The sequence below is a fragment of the Perca flavescens genome, chromosome 14, assembly GCF_004354835.1.
Source record: "Perca flavescens isolate YP-PL-M2 chromosome 14, PFLA_1.0, whole genome shotgun sequence".
Taxonomy (NCBI): domain Eukaryota; kingdom Metazoa; phylum Chordata; class Actinopteri; order Perciformes; family Percidae; genus Perca; species Perca flavescens.
This window is the reverse complement of record NC_041344.1, coordinates 10,619,099-10,638,752: the sequence shown is the minus strand read 5'-3', so window position 1 is coordinate 10,638,752 and position 19,654 is coordinate 10,619,099. Positions and strand designations below refer to the sequence as shown.

The window sequence follows — 19,654 nt, the reverse complement described above, 5'->3', positions numbered from 1 at the left end:
AGTAAGTGAATGCAGCATAAATCCTAAACGCTATTTTTTTTTTTTAACGTGACGTCAGTATTTACGGCCCATAGGTACTGCCCAGCCAAGATGGCTGACAGCATCCCGTTAAATCCGATACGGAAGAACTCGAAGAGAATCCCGTATTACAACTCATCCAGACTTTCAAGGTATGAAGGGGCGAGATAGGCTATTTCTTCGGTTGCTTACTAAAGACGCAGCCGTTTGTCTAAAGTGTTTATATTTAGCTGCTTCGCTTGCTACCGGGTGCGTGTTTGTGTTCGGTTCGTGGCTGTTAGCTTGTGTTGCTAGCGCTGCTGCTGACAGCTCTTTCGCATTTTCTTCTTTGACAGCTGCTTGGTTTGCTCACACCACCATCGATAAAGTAAAAAAAAAAGTTAAATCTGCCCTAACTAGTCCAATACCACAAACTCCATAACCTCTTAGTGTGCGTTGTAGTGAGTGAACGATATATGTTGACCACTGCACTGCTCAGCCCTCTCCTGGCATTTAAAGTCCTATGATAGCTTATCTGTGTTAACGAAGTTCGTCACATGTTATTAAAGTGTTGTTACATACTGTAGTCATCATTCACCAGCTTGTTCATTTTTCAGACTGGACGAAGATGAGCTAATAAAACCCTCAGGGTCAGGAATGGACAGGAAGTGAACTAGTCGCATGACCAGGTACTTTTGTTTTAGACCAAGTAGTAGGTTGTTGATTGTTTACAAAGTATAAGTAAATATGTTTAATTGGTAGCCCACCACAAATGTATATACCACAGTTGGCTTGGATATAAGCAGTTCTTCTTGAGTTGTGATTATCTCACATTTAAACACACATGACACGTCTGGCTTTCTGAATTCCTTTCTCTTGCTCTCAGTAATAAGATTCATGTGACAGTTTAGTTGGCCATGTGAAGATCTTTTACTGCTGGGTCAGCTACCGAGCACTGGTCCTGAAGCTGGTTAAGCCACACTAATAAAGCTTTTCCAATGACACAGGAAGCAATTGTTGCCAGCAATGCTTTTGCTGCAGCCAACGTTTCCACTGGATTTAGAGTTGAATTATTATGTAATCAGATGTGGGAGTTGAATAGCAAGACACACTATGTCTATTATTTATTTTATTTATTTGTTAGGGACCATCAATTTTTAAAATAAATGTTGCCATTTGATGCATTGTACCAGAGATAGCCTTAGGCTAATCCAGTTTACATCTGCAGTCCCTAGGCAGGGCACAATTTAACAGTAAAAACATGACAACATCAACAAAACAGCAAGACAGATCACAAAACCTACATCAATATAATACACATTGTGACACACAAACACACACACACACCTGTTCAGCACCATGTTGAAAAATAAAAGTAAAAAAGCAGGATGTTATTAACATACCTCAAGTCCCTAAAGTGTGTAAACAAAACACAAAACAGTGAGGAGGTTGGTGGTTACCTCAAGCGCAGTGGTTACTGAGGTCAGAGCCTCATGAGTTGATTTGCAGGTTTTGAACCAAATCCAACAATGTTTTGCACTACCTAGTCTCGCATTGCCAGACCTTCCTCCACAGCGCTACCGAGGAGGGTCTTTCTAGTCCACGCAGCATTCTGGGATATGAGAAAAACACGCTCTGGTTTATTGGCATTTCTTTAAACCAATCACAATCATCTTGGGCGGAGCAACGGTGCCGCTGCAAAATAGCCCCGGGAAGGAACTTGTTTTGGAACGTGTACGTTCAAAAAGTAGTTTTAGTCATGCAACAGAAAACTATATATAATGTATATATGTCCAATATAAGTATTGTGAGATAATCAGACTGATTGTCATTTTGTTTCACCTCATGATCCATGATCATGGTTTGAATTGCTTTAAAGATAGATGTAGGCAGGGATTCAGAGGTCAGGAACCAACTTTGTACAAATTGAAATTGCCACTACATGAGCAAAAGTATTATTATAGTTGTACAGCAGGGATCTGTGTTTTATGTAGTACTACAGATCAAGTAATTTATGCTATGAGGGATTGTTGTAAAATCCATTAGTGTTTGGTTTGACTGGAGTGAAACTTTCATATTTCAGGCTTAATCTCATGATGTAGTGAGATATTTGAATGTAGTAAAGAAAAGTAAGAACTGGGACTCTACAAACCACCCAGTACTTATCGGAGTAATATTGGTGCAGGGCCTTACTTTGGGTGTTTTTCACTGTCCACAGTGGATAACATGGTGCAAGGAGAGATAACAAGTTGTTTTTAGGTCTGAAAGTCCTCTGAATTGCTATTACATTATGTCTCTGGTTCTCTCTCTGTAGGGCTTCACAAGCTTCTACATGTTTTGCCTCTGGAGGGCCGTATCACTGAGAACTAGTGTGGATGGTTGATCTTAAGCTCATAATCCCGCAGATGCTAGTTTTATGCTTGTTCACATGTCTATGTTTTTGTAGGCACAAGACACATATTCATGTACATGGGAGTGACCTTTCAGCCTGTTTTTATATTCCAGAGTTTTCCAAATTAGAATTTTGTTTTGGACAGACTACCCAAATAGATCTGCCTGTACTATATTTTCTGTATGTATGAGTAGCCTATGATTTTATTTCTGTATGTTGAAGTTGTTTTTTTTTTAATTCATTCAAGTGGTTGCTGGTAATAAAAGCAGCCAGGTATTGTAGACAGACACTGGACGTCACCCACTTGGTAGCATTTTGTTGTCTATTGTAGGGCTCTTTATTGGCAAGAATCTGGCGATACAATACGTATCACAATATATGGGTCACGATTCAATATATTTCAATACTGTGCGTAAGGCGATATATTGGGAAGTATAATTTTAGAAAAACTAATATTTAAATAAAAATAGACATGATGTTCATAAAAGTCAAAGAAGATTACTTTAGGTAAACAATTCCGTACACAGAAAATCCAACTGCCAGTTTGGGATTTTGATTCACAGGTTCTTGGTGAGCTAATGTTTATATGCTAAAGTAGGCCAAAGTTCAGCCATAGCTACATTGTTAGATTCTAGCAAAAGTCAGGCACTGTTGGGCAAGGACACTAGTGGTGCGTCTCAGCATAGCCATAGCGGTAGGGGGTTTAAATGCAACATAAACGTGAACCACTGTCTTACATGAATATTTCTGAATGTAAAAATAAATAAATAATAATAGTATATTATTTTTTAATAAAACAAAAATATTGATTTTGCCTTTTTGAAAATCTATACAGTATTGCAAAATAAAATTGCGATACTCAAATGTATAGATTTTTTTCTTACACCCCTAGTCTATTGAAATATATCAGATATGAATGTTGATGTTTTGGTGTCTAAAATGTCTCATTGTGCTGGATCAGTGTGAGCAACGTTGACCGTAGTGAAGTAGGAAGCTTCCTTCACATTCTATTAACAACACCAGATTTGGGTTTGCACCATAATTAATTGACAATTAATATTTTATAAACCTCACTTGTTTTAAACTAAACAATCACAAACCAAAGTAAAGGTGGTCTGCATACATTCAGAAGATAGCAAACTATTTCATTTCTTCAGAAAACACAGTATATTGCTTTAGTGTCTTCTTAAACTCAGAGAAAAAAAAGTAAAGAAAAGTCAGTAAGTGTGGGTGTGCATGCAGAAATATTCGAGTTGTGAATATGGTTGGTTTGTGTTTTTTTAAGCAGGTAAAGAATAGTGTAGGCTCAGCTACATGCCAGCAGAATGGGAAATGGCCTTGACTTTACAGTAACCAAGAAAGTAGCTCATCTTATTGTAAACCTGATATCCCCTTTGGTATCCAATACTCACTGTCTACACAGCAAGCTATCTGTCACATTGAGCTGTGTTTGAATAGATAGGCTTTTACTTATTATTTACTTAAATAATAATGTATATAACAGAAGGTTTTCATTCAAGATTATATTTTCAGTTTTAGGCGCATCTTTGCTTTTTATTCTAGGTTTGTTGGGGTTTGATGTCTTTTGACCAGTTTGTACTGTATGTAATTTGCATCTTTAAGTGCTTTTGTAGTTTTGTAAGTGTAATGTATGACTTCTTTCTGTGTGTTGTCAGTATTGTGAGCCCATGTAGGTTTTTCCTGTTAGGCTACAGACTACCTTGATTCTTTAGAGGGGCCTCATGAATAAGGCATTGTGTGCTTCGCAAGAGTGTTTCCAGTGTGTCTTTATAAGGTGAATAGGAGATGTATTCTACAGTGATGGAGGAACTGTACCAACTGCGCTAACTAGCTTTAATCTTTTTGCACTTATGGTGCGATATGGAGTAATTCTTGAATGTTGACAATCAACCAACTACTCAATGTCCATTAATGACCACACAGCCTGTCTGTAGATCATGTACAATTCAGCATCCATGTGGCTTAAAAGAGGAGCTTATCGTAATGAGTAGAGTGCTGTTTATAATTCTCAATGTAACAAAGTGTTTGTTACATTTTAAATGGGAAATCATCATGACTGAATATTCTTTTTGGATTTGTTGTTATCTTCATTCACCTCAAGTGAATATTCACATCAGAAATGTACAAGGCTGGAGCAGTGTCTGTAATTGCACCTTAACACAAAATGTTATCATTCAAAAATAATGGACCGTCGCAATTTTTCATTTTTCATATTCGGCTTCTTTATATTTGACTGTGCTCTGTCCTCACAGATACTCTCTAGAAGATGAGCCCTCTAATCTGGATGAGATGCCTCTGATGATGTCGGAAGAAGGCTTTGAGAATGATGAGAGCGATTACCAGACGCTGCCCCGGGCCCGAGTCAATCAGAGACAGAGAGGCCTCGGCTGGTTCCTCCTAGGAGGGTGGAAAGTCCTCTGTGGCAGGTATTTCTACACCATTGCGTTATTGTTGTTTATATGGTTTTATTACCACATAATGAGTTATGTTGGTCATCTGTGCATGATGACTCAAAGAAATAATGCACTGATTACACTCGAGTCTCGTGTAGCTGGTCTCGTGGTTCAGTTCAGTCCTACTTCTGCTTGGGAGAAAAGTTGCTGAAACAATTTCTAAACAAAAGCTATATTATAACCGATCTCTAAACATACAGGCCAAATTGTGAAATTGATAATCCTTGTCCAGGAATGGGTGTGAGGTCAGGTATTTTTTCCGAGAGAAATACAGAGATGTTTTCAAACCTAAATAAATTCCTCTGCTACACTGCAAAGTCATGTTATGTTCTGTCTGTAGACTAGAGTTATTGTACTTCCATTTGGGCCTTGAACCACTCTGAAAGTTGTTAGTGTTTTGTCATTCTGTAAATGTATGCGTAGTGTATAATGTCGGTAAGTATGCTTGTGACGATCAGTTTGGATTTCAAACGCACCGGTAGTTGTGCATGAAGTGCAAAGAGGATAAGGGCATGTTTTTGGTCGAGTTCCTCGATGCGCACCATCAGTCCAAAAAGATTTTCAGGTCAAACAGAACGGTGCGGTTTATCCAGCTAATGATTAATTTGACAGGTTTTGCCCTCTAAAGATGCTCCTGTAGAGAGGAGTGTTTGTTTATGCCAGAACAATAAAGTGTAACATTTTATAAACAAATGTTTGTGCAGCACCTCAGTGCCCAAAAAGTAACATTTACTGACGTAGGAATTTCATAGTTTCCTGTGGCGTTTGGTTGTTAGTGGTGCATCTCCAGTTGAAGCTGCATATTGATCCCCCTCCCTCCCCATCCCCCCACTAATGAACAAATCGGATTTTTCACAGCTGACCAGTTTGATGCTTTCCAGTAATTTTATGTGTGCTTAGTGTGGGATTATAAAACACAAATAATTCACACTGAATAAGCCCTGACTGTTCAAATGGCATATTATTTGGATAGCATTCATTTGCTCAAATAATCGCTCTTATGAAACTGGACTCGGCGTGCACAGAGACAGAGAACATCAAGGCCAATACAAACAAGACTTTTTACCAAAGTTGATTTATTTAGTTTTATGTTTTGCCAACTTGCTTAAAAAGTGGAAAAGCCAAGTCGATCAGCATGACGGTATACACTGACACTCTCCCCACTTTCCCCCCCAGGTGCCAGTTTAGGTCATGCTCACATCTAGCTGCTCTCATTGTAATTTACCCCCACACTGCACCCTGTTTGCATTTGATATCAGATATGCTAGATAAGCCCCAATGTAGTCATTAGCAGGTTGATAGAAAGTCAAACACTTTTTAAAATGTAAATGGCAATCTACAATTCATCCCTTCTCTCTAATCTCTTCTTAGAACTTTGATATTATTACAATAATAACATAGGTACATCCTTCCGTAGGAAAGGGCTGGTCTTTGCATGTCAGAAAGATTCAACATGAAGTAATACTAACAAGGACAAATATATATCATAGTCTGCCATGCAGTACTGTATGTCTGCACACACATAGCATGTCTGGTTCTTAAGGTTTACCTGATATTCAGCTCTAAAAGTGCCTGACTCCCACAGCATTAACAGGGGAATTCCCTCCTGGAGAGATACTAACCTTTTCAGATAATTACATTGCCTGTAAGCAAAGGACTTCTTTATAAAATTGTGTCAAAAGAAGCCTTGAAGATCTAATTAACACTAACACCTGAAAAAACACTAATGTAAAAGTCTAGGGTGTGATTATGGAAAAACTTTCTTAACTTCAATTGACTCAGGCTGATGTGGTAGATAATACTGTTCTTGTTTTTGGCTTTTCTCCCCATTTTTAAACATCTTTCTTTTAACTATCCAGATGCCAGACGTATATTCTAAGCTGTTATTCTAGTTAGAAGACTCTTGAATTGTGGTGAAGAGTCTGTTGAAGAAATAATAATTAAAAAAAAAACTCGAAAAATCGATCTACTTTAAAAAATAAAAATAAACTCTGGGCTTCTTCCAGTGAAAGTTGGTAAATTGATAAATTGGATTTAGCTGTATCTTTATTTTTCTTTTTATATATCATAATTTCAACTAAACACGTATTTTATTGTTTTAGGTCCGTAAGTCATGCAGTGTGCTTCTTCTTCCCTACTTAATTTTTGCATCGTTATCAGGTTTCAAAATCAGCTTTTAGATAAATTACTTGGTACGATTTAGAGCTGAAACAGTTCAGTAAAGAGATATTTTGATCTGTACGAAGCAAAGTGAAAAAGTATTTTCCCGTTAGTTTCTTAAGTGTTGGGATTTGCTGCTTTTCTTTGTCTTATGTGATTGTTAATTAAATCTCTTTGGGTTTTGGACAGTTGGTCGAACAAAAAATCCCATTTAAGGACATCACCTGGGCTTCAGGAAATTATGATGGGCATTTTTCAGACCAAATAAGTAATCCATTCATCAAGAAAGTAATTGGCCAATATATTGCTAATGAATTGATTGTTAGTTGCAGCCCAATACATTTAGTAGCATGTGGTTGGTGTAATATGTTGACACTGGATCGTATCGACGTCTTCCTCTCTCAGCTGCTGTGACTGCCTGGCCCATATTTGTCGAAGGAAGAAGGAGCTGAAGGCCAGGACAGTTTGGCTTGGCTCCCCGGAGAAATGTGAAGAGAAGTACCCCAAAAATGCCATCAAAAACCAGAAGTACAACATCTTCACCTTTGTGCCTGGGGTGAGTTTGATTTCAGAAAACAACAAAGACCTATTGCCTGTGAATTCACATTTTAAGCTCTGATCTTGGTTCCAGACACAGACGACGTGGCTTAAATACGTTGGATCTTTTCGCAGATTAACCGTATGTAAAGCCCAGTAGCATGCACTAGGTGTAATTCTTAACTGTTCTGTCATTAAGTTAAGGGTTTACACTGTAGGGGACATTAGAGATCCATCAGGCCTACTTATTAAAAACCAAATGGTTCCATGATTAAGAGGACCACCTTTGGCCCAGGCCATAAAATGTCAACTGTCTGTTAGAGACGCAGATATTCTCATCGATGGTGGACAAAACAGCTAATTTTTTCTCCCTCCATGTTGAATTATTAAATACACACAAATTGAGTTTAGCAGTGTGCATGTTCCCCTAAAGGTCAGGGGGTTCATTAACTGTTGAGCATCGTCCATTGATCCCATTGTGTCTGATAATCTGTGACGAGATGCAAGACTCTCATTATTGCAAACATTATTCAAATTTTGACCTTAGATGAATTAGAATACTAAAGGATCCCTGTTGATGGATAGCCCATTAGCAAAGAGCCCTCAGTAAATCCCAGGTTGCATTTTGGTATGTGTGATTTAAGAAAATTGGCCTTTTTTCAGTCCTGTTTGTCTGTTTGTTCTGCAAAGCGTAGGCACCAACCGACATTATACCAAGTTACCACATGAAATCGGTCACTGAATGCCATTTGAAACAGAAGTTCTCAAAGTGTCAGAGTTTCCATTAGGTTAATGTACAGTTAACAGCATTAACATGTATCTTGTTACACCTTGGAACATGTACAGTAACCCATCCCGTCTCCTTTGTTGTTGCTGCATCCTCTTTGTCTTCTCTGGCAGCTGTCGTCGTCTTTGACTCACCTTGATGACATGTTCACTCACCTCACTGAATCCTTGTCTTCTGCTCCCCTCTCAGGTTCTCTACCAGCAGTTCAAGTTCTTCCTCAATCTCTACTTTCTGGTGGTGGCCTGTTCCCAGTTTGTGCCATCACTGAAAATCGGATATTTGTACACGTACTGGGCACCTCTGGTAAATGCTACTTTAGTTTTCACTCTTTAATTGATTTGTATTAGAAAATATTTTGCTCTCTCAAAGCACGTCTGCCCTGTATTATGCCACAAATGTTGTTTGTATGTAATTGTAGCTGTTATTGTTTATATAAAACAGTCTTTATTGTGATTCATAAATGTCAAAATGCAACAAAAGCCAGTTAGAGCTGAAATCATTAGCTGATTAATAGGTTAGTTGATCGTTCAGAAAATCATAATTTTAATCCATCTTTTCAAATTTGCCATTACTGTTGATCTTAGCACTTTATAGCCATCTTTTTATACCATGAAGACAGATTAAAGATTAAGGCAAAGAGTTTGTGTTTTTAATACCTCATTTGACAAAAAACCTTCAGTTTTCAAAGTCAAGACTGTTTTCATTTAGTGTCTCTTACATTGTTTTTAAGAGTTAATAATGTAAGCCGTGAACCTTTTCTGTATGTAAAAGTCATCTTTACATGTTTTACATTAATGGATTATGGTATTAATGAAGCTTTATAAATGATCATGGTGTGTTTGATCTGTTTTGCCTCTTTTGTCACTCAGGGTTTTGTGTTAGCCGTTACAATGGTGCGAGAGGCTGTGGATGAAGTGCGACGGTACCAACGGGACAAAGAGATGAACTCTCAACTCTACAGCAAGCTCACAGTGCGAGGTTAGTGAGAGAAATCTATCCACACTCCTCCTCATGCCTGTAACTGTTTGCTGCTGACATTATGATAACGGATATTCCAGCGTATAGTCAAGCTCTCCCCATGCAATTAAGAGACGGCCCTCCACTGGATCTACACTTGTAACAGAAGTCATTCTTCTTGCTGTAATTGCATTGATTTTTTCTCGCTCAGTTTCTCAAGAGCGTATGATCTAAGAACTGTCCCTTTGTTGAATGTGTGGTAAAATCCCCCTGTGTGGTATCTGTGACCATGGCCGGGAGATGTAGCTCTCGCTCTGTGCTCGTGTGCATGTACACAGTTACGTGTGCTTGTGAGCACAGAAGAAGAGGGGTCGTGGCGGATATTGAGGCAATATAATTGAGAGTGACCCAATGTGCCATTGTTTTTGTCTATGCGTCTGACCAGAGATGAAAACAGAGGGGTATTACATTCTTATGCTGGAGGTAATCTTATCTGTTAGAAGGTGAGAGAGAAAGAGAAGAGCAATAGCAAAAAGTGGGTTGTGGTTTTAATAGTCAGCATCATTTTCAAGGGCCAGAAATCAATATCTTCATTTTATTTCATAGCTATTTTAAAGTTCACAGCATATTTAAAAAATTAAGAGTCTTAATTTGAACGTGACGTTGCCTTAGGGTTGCTGTCTGTTGTCTTGTCCCATTTTTCTTCATTCCACCTGTCTCTTTCCTCAGGTAAAATTCAAGTAAAGAGTTCAGACATACAAGTTGGGGACCTGATCATTGTTGATAAGGTACATCTTTAGTTTTTCATGTAGATATCTTTGCATGCACTGATTTTGAAAGGCTCAGTTTTGGGCAGTTTTCTGCGACAAATGTTTTTTCATCTCCCAAATAGCTGTTTCTTTCCATCCAGTTTAAGTTTATGATAACAATATGTAACCAATTTATGTTTTATATATGACCTATTATAGACGAGGACCAAACATATTTTTTGAGCCATGATTGATTGAACAACTAGGTTGTGTTTCAGCCACATGCTAGACATGCACAATTTCAGGAACTAGAAGATGTTACCTTTTAAATGAGGTCACACATATATGCATTTGGGCCTTACAGGTCTTCTGTTATAAGCTTTTCCATTTGGGTATGCCAAATAGATGACCATTTGGCTGTTAAAATATTAACTTTAACATCTGTCTGCATTACTGGTAAATGTGATGTGACTACCCTACCCCATTCTATGACTGAGTGACTGTGCACAAAAAAAGTCAGGGTGTAATACAGATTTAAAGAGTATTTGCCTCTTTGCCTCTTTTTTTTTTTTCCATTTTCTTAAAGTTTTTCAGCATAATATTTGTCTAGTCCTGGATCTAATCAGATATTTTATGTATCACTACACATTCTCCCCACGTCCAAAAGATTACAAAGCAGATTTTGAATAGCTTACCAGCAACTCTAAAGTACATAATAATAAGTAACTTAACTTGATTTGAAGGCACAGTGTTAATCAGAGTTTTGCTTCACTGTGAAACCGAGAATGCATGTTTGATACTATAAAACTCCTACTCACCTGTTAAGCATGTGATCTTTGGTTTCAGCTCAGCCAAAATGAAATGCAGCTGCTGCTAGAAAGTTAAATTTCCATTACTGTGTCTTAGACAGACTTTTAAAAAAACGGTTTCTCCTTCACCCTCCGGTCAAGGTATTGACCCTGTTTAATTATTCAGGAAGATTCAAAGGGCTTTTGCCACAGCGCTGAGTAACACACCGCCATTTGCACTCCTGCTTTTTCTCTTTCTTTTTGTAGAACCAAAGGATTCCTGCAGACATGATATTCCTGAGAACGTCAGAGAAAAATGGTGAGCTGGCAAAGTGTTTGTGTAACTTTATCAATGTGAAGGAGGACGGTGCTGAAAAGTTTTAATCCGCATCAGCAAAACTCCTCCTGGATTAATCCTAAAATGGAGAAACATTAATAATCTTTGCAATAAATGGAATAGTAATGCAAAAAATAAAATACAATAATCAGACAGAATGCCTTACAGTTGAACCTTGTGTGCCCTGTGGCACTTTAACAAACTGCATCAAGATCATTTGGGTGAGAAATGTGACTTTTCCCCACACTTCCAGTCCTTTGACATCATCTCCAAGGCAGCCTGTGATCCATATGATTTATGTCACATTCTTCTAGTGACTGATGATGCAAATTCCAATTAATCAATGAGCTGCGTCAGATCCTAGCTCTTTTCTAGGGGGCATCGGGAGGAAATGTTCAGAGGACATCATTTCCATCAATCTTTGATGTGCCAATATGCTTGGCAGGGAGTTGTTGATGTCTTTATGACTCTGAGACACACACACACACACACACACACACACACACACACACACACACACACACACCTTTATCTTTCACATATACAGCCTCATATACTTTCACATAGTCGTACACACGCATCTCAGTGATGTTATGTGAGGAGCTGAAGTCCCATTGCAGCAGAAGGAAAGCATGAATCATCCTCATTGTGCTAATGTTGTCCATCATAGTTAACCCTCCAGGGATGGTTTATAGCTGCCCTTTACCCTCTCTGTCACATAGTTCCTCTCATCCATCAGTTTCATATGTAATATTACCTCAGATCGATACAGGTCACGACTGCTCAACGTTTGTCAGACCTTGCGGTGTCCACAACAGCCACAGATGCTCTGCGTTGTGAATCAGGCTATAATGTACTGTCCTGTTGGCAATAGACATATGCTAGTTTATTAAAGTAACATCATTTTACAAGCTAAATGTGTTTTAATGTTTTAATATACAATGCCTCACAAGGATGTGTGACCTGTATATGCTATATTTAACCGTGTGAACACAAACTGCAACCAATTTTATTAAAACCGTCTCATGTTTGTTGGCTGAATGTTATTTAAACTTTTAGAACCTCCCACAGGGTTTCCAAAAATGCTAATATTTAGTGCTGAATTTTATTGAAATATATATAAAATTATACTAAATCATCAATTTTCTGAGTGAAATTGTGATACAGCCACAGAAACCTTTTTTATCTTAAAGTGAGACTATGCAACTTTTAAAAGATGAAAACATAGTGTTCCTCCTACAGATGAAAAGTTGAATTCATAAGCTCTAAAATGCACTCTTCATCAGTTCAATGCATTTAGGGGTTTTGCTGCTACAGCTTTACTTGGTCTGGTATGACCAGTTGCTAATATTGGAAAACTTAGATAGATAGATAGGGCTGTGTAACTAACATTACCGAGTCAGTTTGCAGACTTTTATCCACTTGTGCTACTATTAGGCTTCGTTTTAGCATTTACGCTAATTCTGTAAATGTAATTTGTGGCCGAGGTTGTCGTTAACCATGTAACAGACACAACAGTCTTTACAGCATTTCTGTCCCTTTTTTTACTTTCAGGTGGATGTTTCATCAGAACTGATCAGCTGGATGGAGAAACTGACTGGAAACTGAAGGTTGCTGTTGGCTGCACTCAACGACTACCAGCAGTGGGGGTATGGATACATTACGATGTAGTGACTCTCTGGTAACAGACAAAGGGATTGTGAATGAGTGTTCTGTTATCTCTAAAAGCATTGCTCATCAAATGAAGTTGTCTGGCTGCGATGGAAACCTAATCACTGATGACAGACAGGAGGAACAGTCTGAATCTGACAGCAGCTTCCTTTAACTGGAGGCGATACTCAACACTTAAGATTTAAGTAGAGTCAATGGTTTTTTTTTTGTTGCCACTTAGTGTGATCAGAGAATTAAAGTTGCAGCAAGTCATTTGATGATTGAGCTTTGGCATCCATATTGGGTTTCAAGACACCTGAAGATAGCAAGAGTTGTCTTCACTTTAGCCTCTGTGCAACCTTCTCACAATGTTATCCCTCAATTTTGGATTATTTATTTAGAGTATTTGATAATATCTCCCAAACTCACCTTTAGTCAGAAGTCAAGACAGATCAGTTTCATGCTCTTTTGTGATTGTTCTCAGGCAGAAATAAGTGCTTAATTTCTCTAATGGTAAAAAGTGAGCACACTGACCCTTTTTCCATCAAAATTTACGCTTTTTTAACACAGGAAAACAAGCTAAAACTAGGTCATAGACTCCTTTCACATTGCCAGTAGACGCGTATGTCTTTCTGTTTATTTATTTTTTTGGGTGTGTCATGTTTGACGGAAAACAGGGTTAGTACAAACACAACACACTAGAAAGCAGCATGGAGGCCAGTGCAAATGTTAAGGTGGTAACCTTTTTATTTATATCCGTTACCTATTCAGTCTCTCTTTCAAACTCGGTGCCAACTAATTTGGGCGCTTCTTGCACGGAGGCGGGCGGAATTTGTCACTGAGATTACAAAGAGTTGCAGAAGTTACAGACGGAAGTGACAAGCGTCATAGCATTGTGCTGTGCAAAAATAAGCGTGTCCACCCAGGTGTCATGTTTCCCGCACTGCCAAAAGAAGATGGAGCCAATAAATACTTGTGCCTACTGCAGAGTCATTGGTCCTGGGAAAGAATTCCGATTGTAACATTTCCCACTAACGACAAAGGCCAGATTTGATTGTTTTTTGCCCAGTGGGAAAGGGGCTATCCAGTAGTGTTAACTCAGATTTTTAGTCAAAGTCTGCTGTTCCTGAATACTAATGGATGAGCTCATGCTGTATGCACTAGATAGTAATAGTACTTTGAAATTTCCATAAAGCTAGGCGGTCATTCTAAGAACAAGTAAATTATATCATATATGTCTTTAAGTTTCAAAACCACCAACAACTTGAGAGTACTGACTACATTCAGACTTCTTATTCCTCTGTGTCTGCTTAAATCACCAAATGATTCCAGTTTGTTCAGCAGCCACATTGATCTCTCTGAATGCATCAAGATGTCACAGAGTCTCTGAGCCCATTTTTGTAAACTGCTGGAGCAACACTACTCTCCATTGGGGGTTCAGTAAAATAATCTTCCCTGCTCCTCTTTAACCGCTCTGCCCATGTTCTCACCAGGAGAACACTATCTGAGCATAGCTGAGGGTTGCCTGGCCGCTGCAGAGGCTGCCTGTCTGAATAATTTAATATTTACAATCAATTTTGTTCCACTTGGGTCAAAAAAAAAAAAAGGCTGCAGTCTTACTTGATGGGATGACTCAGAGAAATGGATGATTAAATAAATTATGGTTCAGTTTTTATTATTGTCTCTGTTTCTTTTTTTTATTAATATCTAAACTGCTTCCACATATTTATGTCATTTCTGTTTGGTTGCATCCAATAATGAGTGTTTTATTTATATATATATATATATATATATATATATATATATATATATATATATATATATATATATATATATATATATATATATATAGTTAAGATTATTTTGTCAAACTAATATTTCAAAGGTTAGGAAACATTTATATCATTACAAGAATTTAGTTGACACTCATCTAAAGCGATTTTAAAGGATTGCTGCGTTAATGTATAGCCTGCAAACCTGAAAATGTTTGTCCTTTACAAGAAAAATATGGTAAAATAATCACTGACTGTGGTAATTAATTAAATAAGACTGTGTCTGAGTTTTATATTCTCCTCTTTTATATCGCCTCCCTTTTCTGTCCTGTCTCCTTGTTTCAGGATCTCTTCTCCATCAGCGCCTATGTCTACGCCCAGAAGCCTCAGCTGGACATCCACAGTTTCGAGGGGAACTTCACAAGGGTACAGTAACTCGTTGACATTTTTATAACCTGTTTAACACATGCAGAGTTTTTCTATAGAAACTGGATTGACATGAAGATGTATATCACTGCAATGTGTTGACAAGCGGCAACAATGAGATCTTGTGTGTCCATCCGGGCCTGTTGTTATCTCCATCAGGCATACCTCTTACATCACAGGCAGGTTCTCGCAGCTCCAGCTCCATCCATCCCGCTCTGCTTGTTGCTCAATGATTTTCTTTTTTCTTCTTTTTTTTATTAATAGCAGATTAGCGCAGCCCCCACAGAGAGGAGAGCTCCAGTACAAAGAGAGGCTTTGTGGGCCGTCTTCACTCTTGGCCACACACCAGGCTTAGTGAGCGAGCACTTCCTCCGCTCATTCATCCTCCGCGGCCTTCCTTTGCATAGCGTGTGCTTTTAGTCTGAGCAGGATGGGAAAAAAAATGGGTTCCCACAGATCCGCAGCAAATGAACTTACCTATTTATGAGGGTTCCTTCTTTTTTTTCGTGAGACGTATATGGTGGCTTTTTTTCTGGGGTCTTTATTGAGACCCTCTGCAGTTATGAACACCGTAGTATGATGCCAATGTCAGAGCGGTCAAGCATTCTGCAATCTGCCATTTATTTTTCATGCACCTCTTCCCATGTTTGAGTGGATTGACAGGATGTGGGTGCTTAGGTATCATAATTATCATATCAGGCTGGCAATTTGAGCTGAAACTGGAGCCTTGACTCTGCGCTCCTGACTCAAGCCATTTCCAGCTTTCGTCTTTAGTTAAGAGAGGGGTAAAACAGGGGGGAGGGTGAAACAAGAGGCTCTCCAGGGGCTTATTTATCACTGAAATCTCATCTACATGCACTCTCTATACTGTTTTTAAAAGGAGCCTCTATCGCCATGCCAAATCTAGTGAAAGTATTGATAAAGGGACCACTGTATTGCTACAGTCTGCACAACTGTGTCAGGTGTTTGTGAAAATTAATGGCACAGCAGAGCCCGGCCATTCTGGTCAGGCTGTATGCACTCCTAACTGTGCTTGTTTTTCTCAATTCTATACACAGCTGAGATTTTTTTGTTTTCAGGGATTTTTTTGTTTTCAGGGATATTTGGTTTGCCTTGACAAAGTGGCATTAGAGAATAAAATGGCTAAAAATATCATTTCACTGTGCGATTTTACTGTTTTGTGTGAGATTTGAGCAAAATCACCACTGCAGTGTATATATACACAGCTGAATGTACTGGTCCACAAGTTGGCTATTTGAAGAAATAAATTTGCAATGTTTAGGTATTTCTTTCAAGGAGGTATCTCTCCTCTGCCACTCAGTTTATTTGATTTTCTTTTCTATGAGTTTCAATAAATGATCTTTTAAGAGTTCAAATCTAGACCAACATATTTACAAATGTACAAGTCCTGAAAATAGCAGACCCTTTAACAAACCTGTAGCATTAATGTTTTAACTATATCTGGGTGTCCTGCTGAAGTAGTGCAGTAAGTGCATTTTTGTTTGGAATTTATGTTTTTGTGCCGTGGTGCATTGACAACAAATCTGGCATTTCTTGTTAACCGTTTCGGAACTACAATGCCTATAATTCATTGGCTTTAGTGTTAGTTAGAGAGTTGAATGGACAAGCAGTGTCCACACAGTCTCACTCTAAAGATAAGAGAGATACCTAGCTGCCCTGTTATACTCTATGGCATTTTACTGCCATACCATAGTCATACAAGCTTAAACAACATGTACACAAATTGCAAAGTAATGTTTTTCCTTCTTTATTTCCCCTGTAGGAAGACACAGATCCCCAGATCCATGAGAGTCTGAGTATTGAAAACACTCTGTGGGCCAGCACAGTTGTTGCATCTGGTAAGTGAATGACAACTCTTATTTCTTCTTTTTATCTTGAAATGAGATATAGGATTTTTTCCAGGGGAGGTCTGTAGAATGGCTGACTGTGTTTATTTAATGTATGGTCTGCTGCTCATTGAATCTGTACATTTTATGTACTTTTATGTTTCATGAAAACGTTGAAACCTCAAACTGCTTAACTTCATGGAACCCTATTCTGCTTCTTCATCTGTACACAGAGCATTCATGTCAATCTGAGACTCACCATTACATGCAACACCCCAAAAGGAAAGACTAATAAAAAGAGTAGACTCTGGTTCAAGCCCAGACAGGGGCCCTTGTTGAATTTCACCCCCCTCCACCCACCATAGTGGCAAACAGCAGAGTAAACGTAGATCAGAAGAGACACTTTTCTATTCACATACATGTAGTTGATGGCTTAAAACCTGTGCAGCATTGTGCTTGTTGTGTTGCATAAAGATTCATGGCCTTAAACCTTGAAGGCGTTTGGTTTGATACTGGTATGTGCTTGTTTGAAGAACTCTGAGAATACCCATAGTTGAGGTAATTCTCCCTTGCGGCAACTTAGTGATTCCCCGCAGAAAAGGTTGTGTCAGTTGAGAGTGTTTGTGATGCTCTCAGCGATGGCCACACCATTGATTTGCGGTGTTGCTCTCCCCTCTGGCCTGACCTTGACCAGAAAAAAAACAAACACACACACTCTCACAAAACGCCTGACTTAGACCACTTACATCATCTCTGCTTGGGAATGTCATTGTCCCTCCCAAGCCTCTCCTTGACAGACACTTCATCGCCTTTACAGTGGCATTCTGGGAACTTAAACCGGCCCGGATCACCATGTATTCACTCTCTTATAGGCCCCAGTCCAGCTGTGACAAGAGAATTAGTTGTTTGCATATTTAAATTGAAGCCCCTCTACATGCTGCGCCACAAACCCATTTGTCACATTGCTCAATATTTCTGAAGTTAGAAGTCAACGAGACTAATTCATCACCTTTCTCCTCAGGACCTGTAACTACCGGTCTCTTTCTTCTTCCTCTCTTCACATGCACTTAACTTTCCTCCTTTTGTTTTCTGCCCATTTTTTACTTTCTTGCCATGTTTATACTTTGGGGATTTCTGGTGCTAGGTTTATTATTGCCTTTGCTCTCCCATTAAGCTCATTTAATATTAATGACTCATTAATCCTTTGTAATAAGGCCACCGTAATGAATTGGCAAATAAAGATGGCAGTGTATTGATCAGGTTTTATGAGCTCCCATAGGGTGGCTGAAGGCCGTGAGAGTCTAAGCGTATTAAACTCCTGTCTGTTGGCTTGAGTGGCAATGAGACAAAACTGCCTCAGCTCAGCCTTATTGTGTTTCCTCTCATGCATGTGTGTGTGTGTGTGTGTGTGTGTGTGTGTGTGTGTGTGTGTGTGTGTGTGTGTGTGTGTGTGTGAGATGGTGGGGGTGGGGTGCAGTTAATGAGTAGCATTACTCTCCTTGGCAGGCACGGTGATAGGGGTGGTGATCTACACAGGCAAAGAGACCAGAAGCGTACTGAACACGTCCTATGCCAAGAACAAGGTGAATACCTTTAAGTTTGTTTGTTTTTTTTCTGCAGGGAAGACCACAAGTTCTGTGATTTGTTTGAGAGTTTTAGGGGTTTTGGTTATGATGATATACTATGATTATTGATTAATGTGCAGACTAATTTCTTGAGATATCAATTAATAGTTTGTTCCGAAAAAAAATCCGAAAACAATAATTTACTAAATCCCAAAATGGCATCTGACTGTTTATTATCACATAAGACAAAGAAAAGCAGCAAATTGTCACAGTTTGGAAGCTGGAACTCTAATAGTTGTGATCTATGCTTAGATTTGATTACTAAAACTTTTGCCAAAAAGATTTCTGCCAATAGGCTAATAGTTTAGGCTCTACTTAAATCAAATCGCCGACAGCACTATCACTAACAATTTTTTTCTTTGTGCAATTTGCACTGATTTGATAATAAATAAAAAATGTGATTTTTTTTTTTTTTTTTTTTTCTTTCTTTCTTTTAAGTATATCCAGAGAAATTTAGATGTTTTTCATGCATTTCCCAAAGCATTGACAAAAATGATTAAAGGCCTGTCACTGCCAGTTGATGCCAGCATAAACATACATGTTTTGTAAAAGCTGCAGAGGGTGAAACACCTCACACAAAGTAACATCGGTTCCAAGTTCCCCTCATGCCACCGTTTTTTCCCCCTGCCTCTAATCACTAATCAATCACTATGGCGAGGTGGTTTTTTAACCTTGACTTTCTAGATAAAGTTGGACCTGTCAATGCAAAAGGTCAGCGTCGGTTGCTAATTAACCAAAAGGGAAATTAACTAACCAAGGATTTAAATGACATTTTCAGCAGAAAGTTAATCCCACAGAATCCCCATTGAGTGTTTTGTCCCCAGATTGTGGAGATTAATGAAAATCTGATTCTAAACATATGATTCTACCTGGAAGATGGTTAGTCAAGATAGACACAGGTCAGCTGATTAGAGGCGGGCATCTGCTGGATCTCAGAGGCAGTGTTTTGGCTATGAGGCATCCACCATGCAATGACTTTTACACACAAAGTTATCACCTACAACAGTCTGCACCACTAAAGCTCTCTGTGGCACAACATAGCCCCTTCCTACGGCAGCATGATTTTGACACTAGTGTCTTTTTTTAAGAACGCTGATGTGGCCGGTCGAACGGCGGGGGCCACTGTTTTGTGTAAGCTCGACAGTTGAGAGGAATT

The 19,654-nt window shown here is 38.7% G+C and overlaps 1 protein-coding gene across 2 annotated transcripts in view; it reads left to right on the top strand.

The window, feature by feature from the left end:
* Nucleotides 1-75: 75 nt before the first annotated feature.
* Nucleotides 76-19,654, top strand: part of atp9b (ATPase phospholipid transporting 9B) — a 41,692-nt gene continuing 22,113 nt past the window's right edge. Inside the window, exons 1-12 of one of the 2 annotated variants that reach the window (XM_028597368.1) lie at nt 82-170; nt 615-686; nt 4,663-4,836; nt 7,429-7,579; nt 8,537-8,650; nt 9,217-9,325; nt 10,034-10,092; nt 11,109-11,160; nt 12,733-12,827; nt 14,946-15,026; nt 16,810-16,885; nt 18,380-18,456. In XM_028597368.1, coding sequence (XP_028453169.1) covers nt 679-686; nt 4,663-4,836; nt 7,429-7,579; nt 8,537-8,650; nt 9,217-9,325; nt 10,034-10,092; nt 11,109-11,160; nt 12,733-12,827; nt 14,946-15,026; nt 16,810-16,885; nt 18,380-18,456 — 996 coding nt within the window. In that variant the 5' untranslated portion in view covers nt 82-170; nt 615-678. Of the gene's footprint in view, nt 171-614; nt 687-4,662; nt 4,837-7,428; nt 7,580-8,536; nt 8,651-9,216; nt 9,326-10,033; nt 10,093-11,108; nt 11,161-12,732; nt 12,828-14,945; nt 15,027-16,809; nt 16,886-18,379; nt 18,457-19,654 lie in introns of both variants that reach the window. The other variant, XM_028597367.1, reaches the window with a different exon arrangement.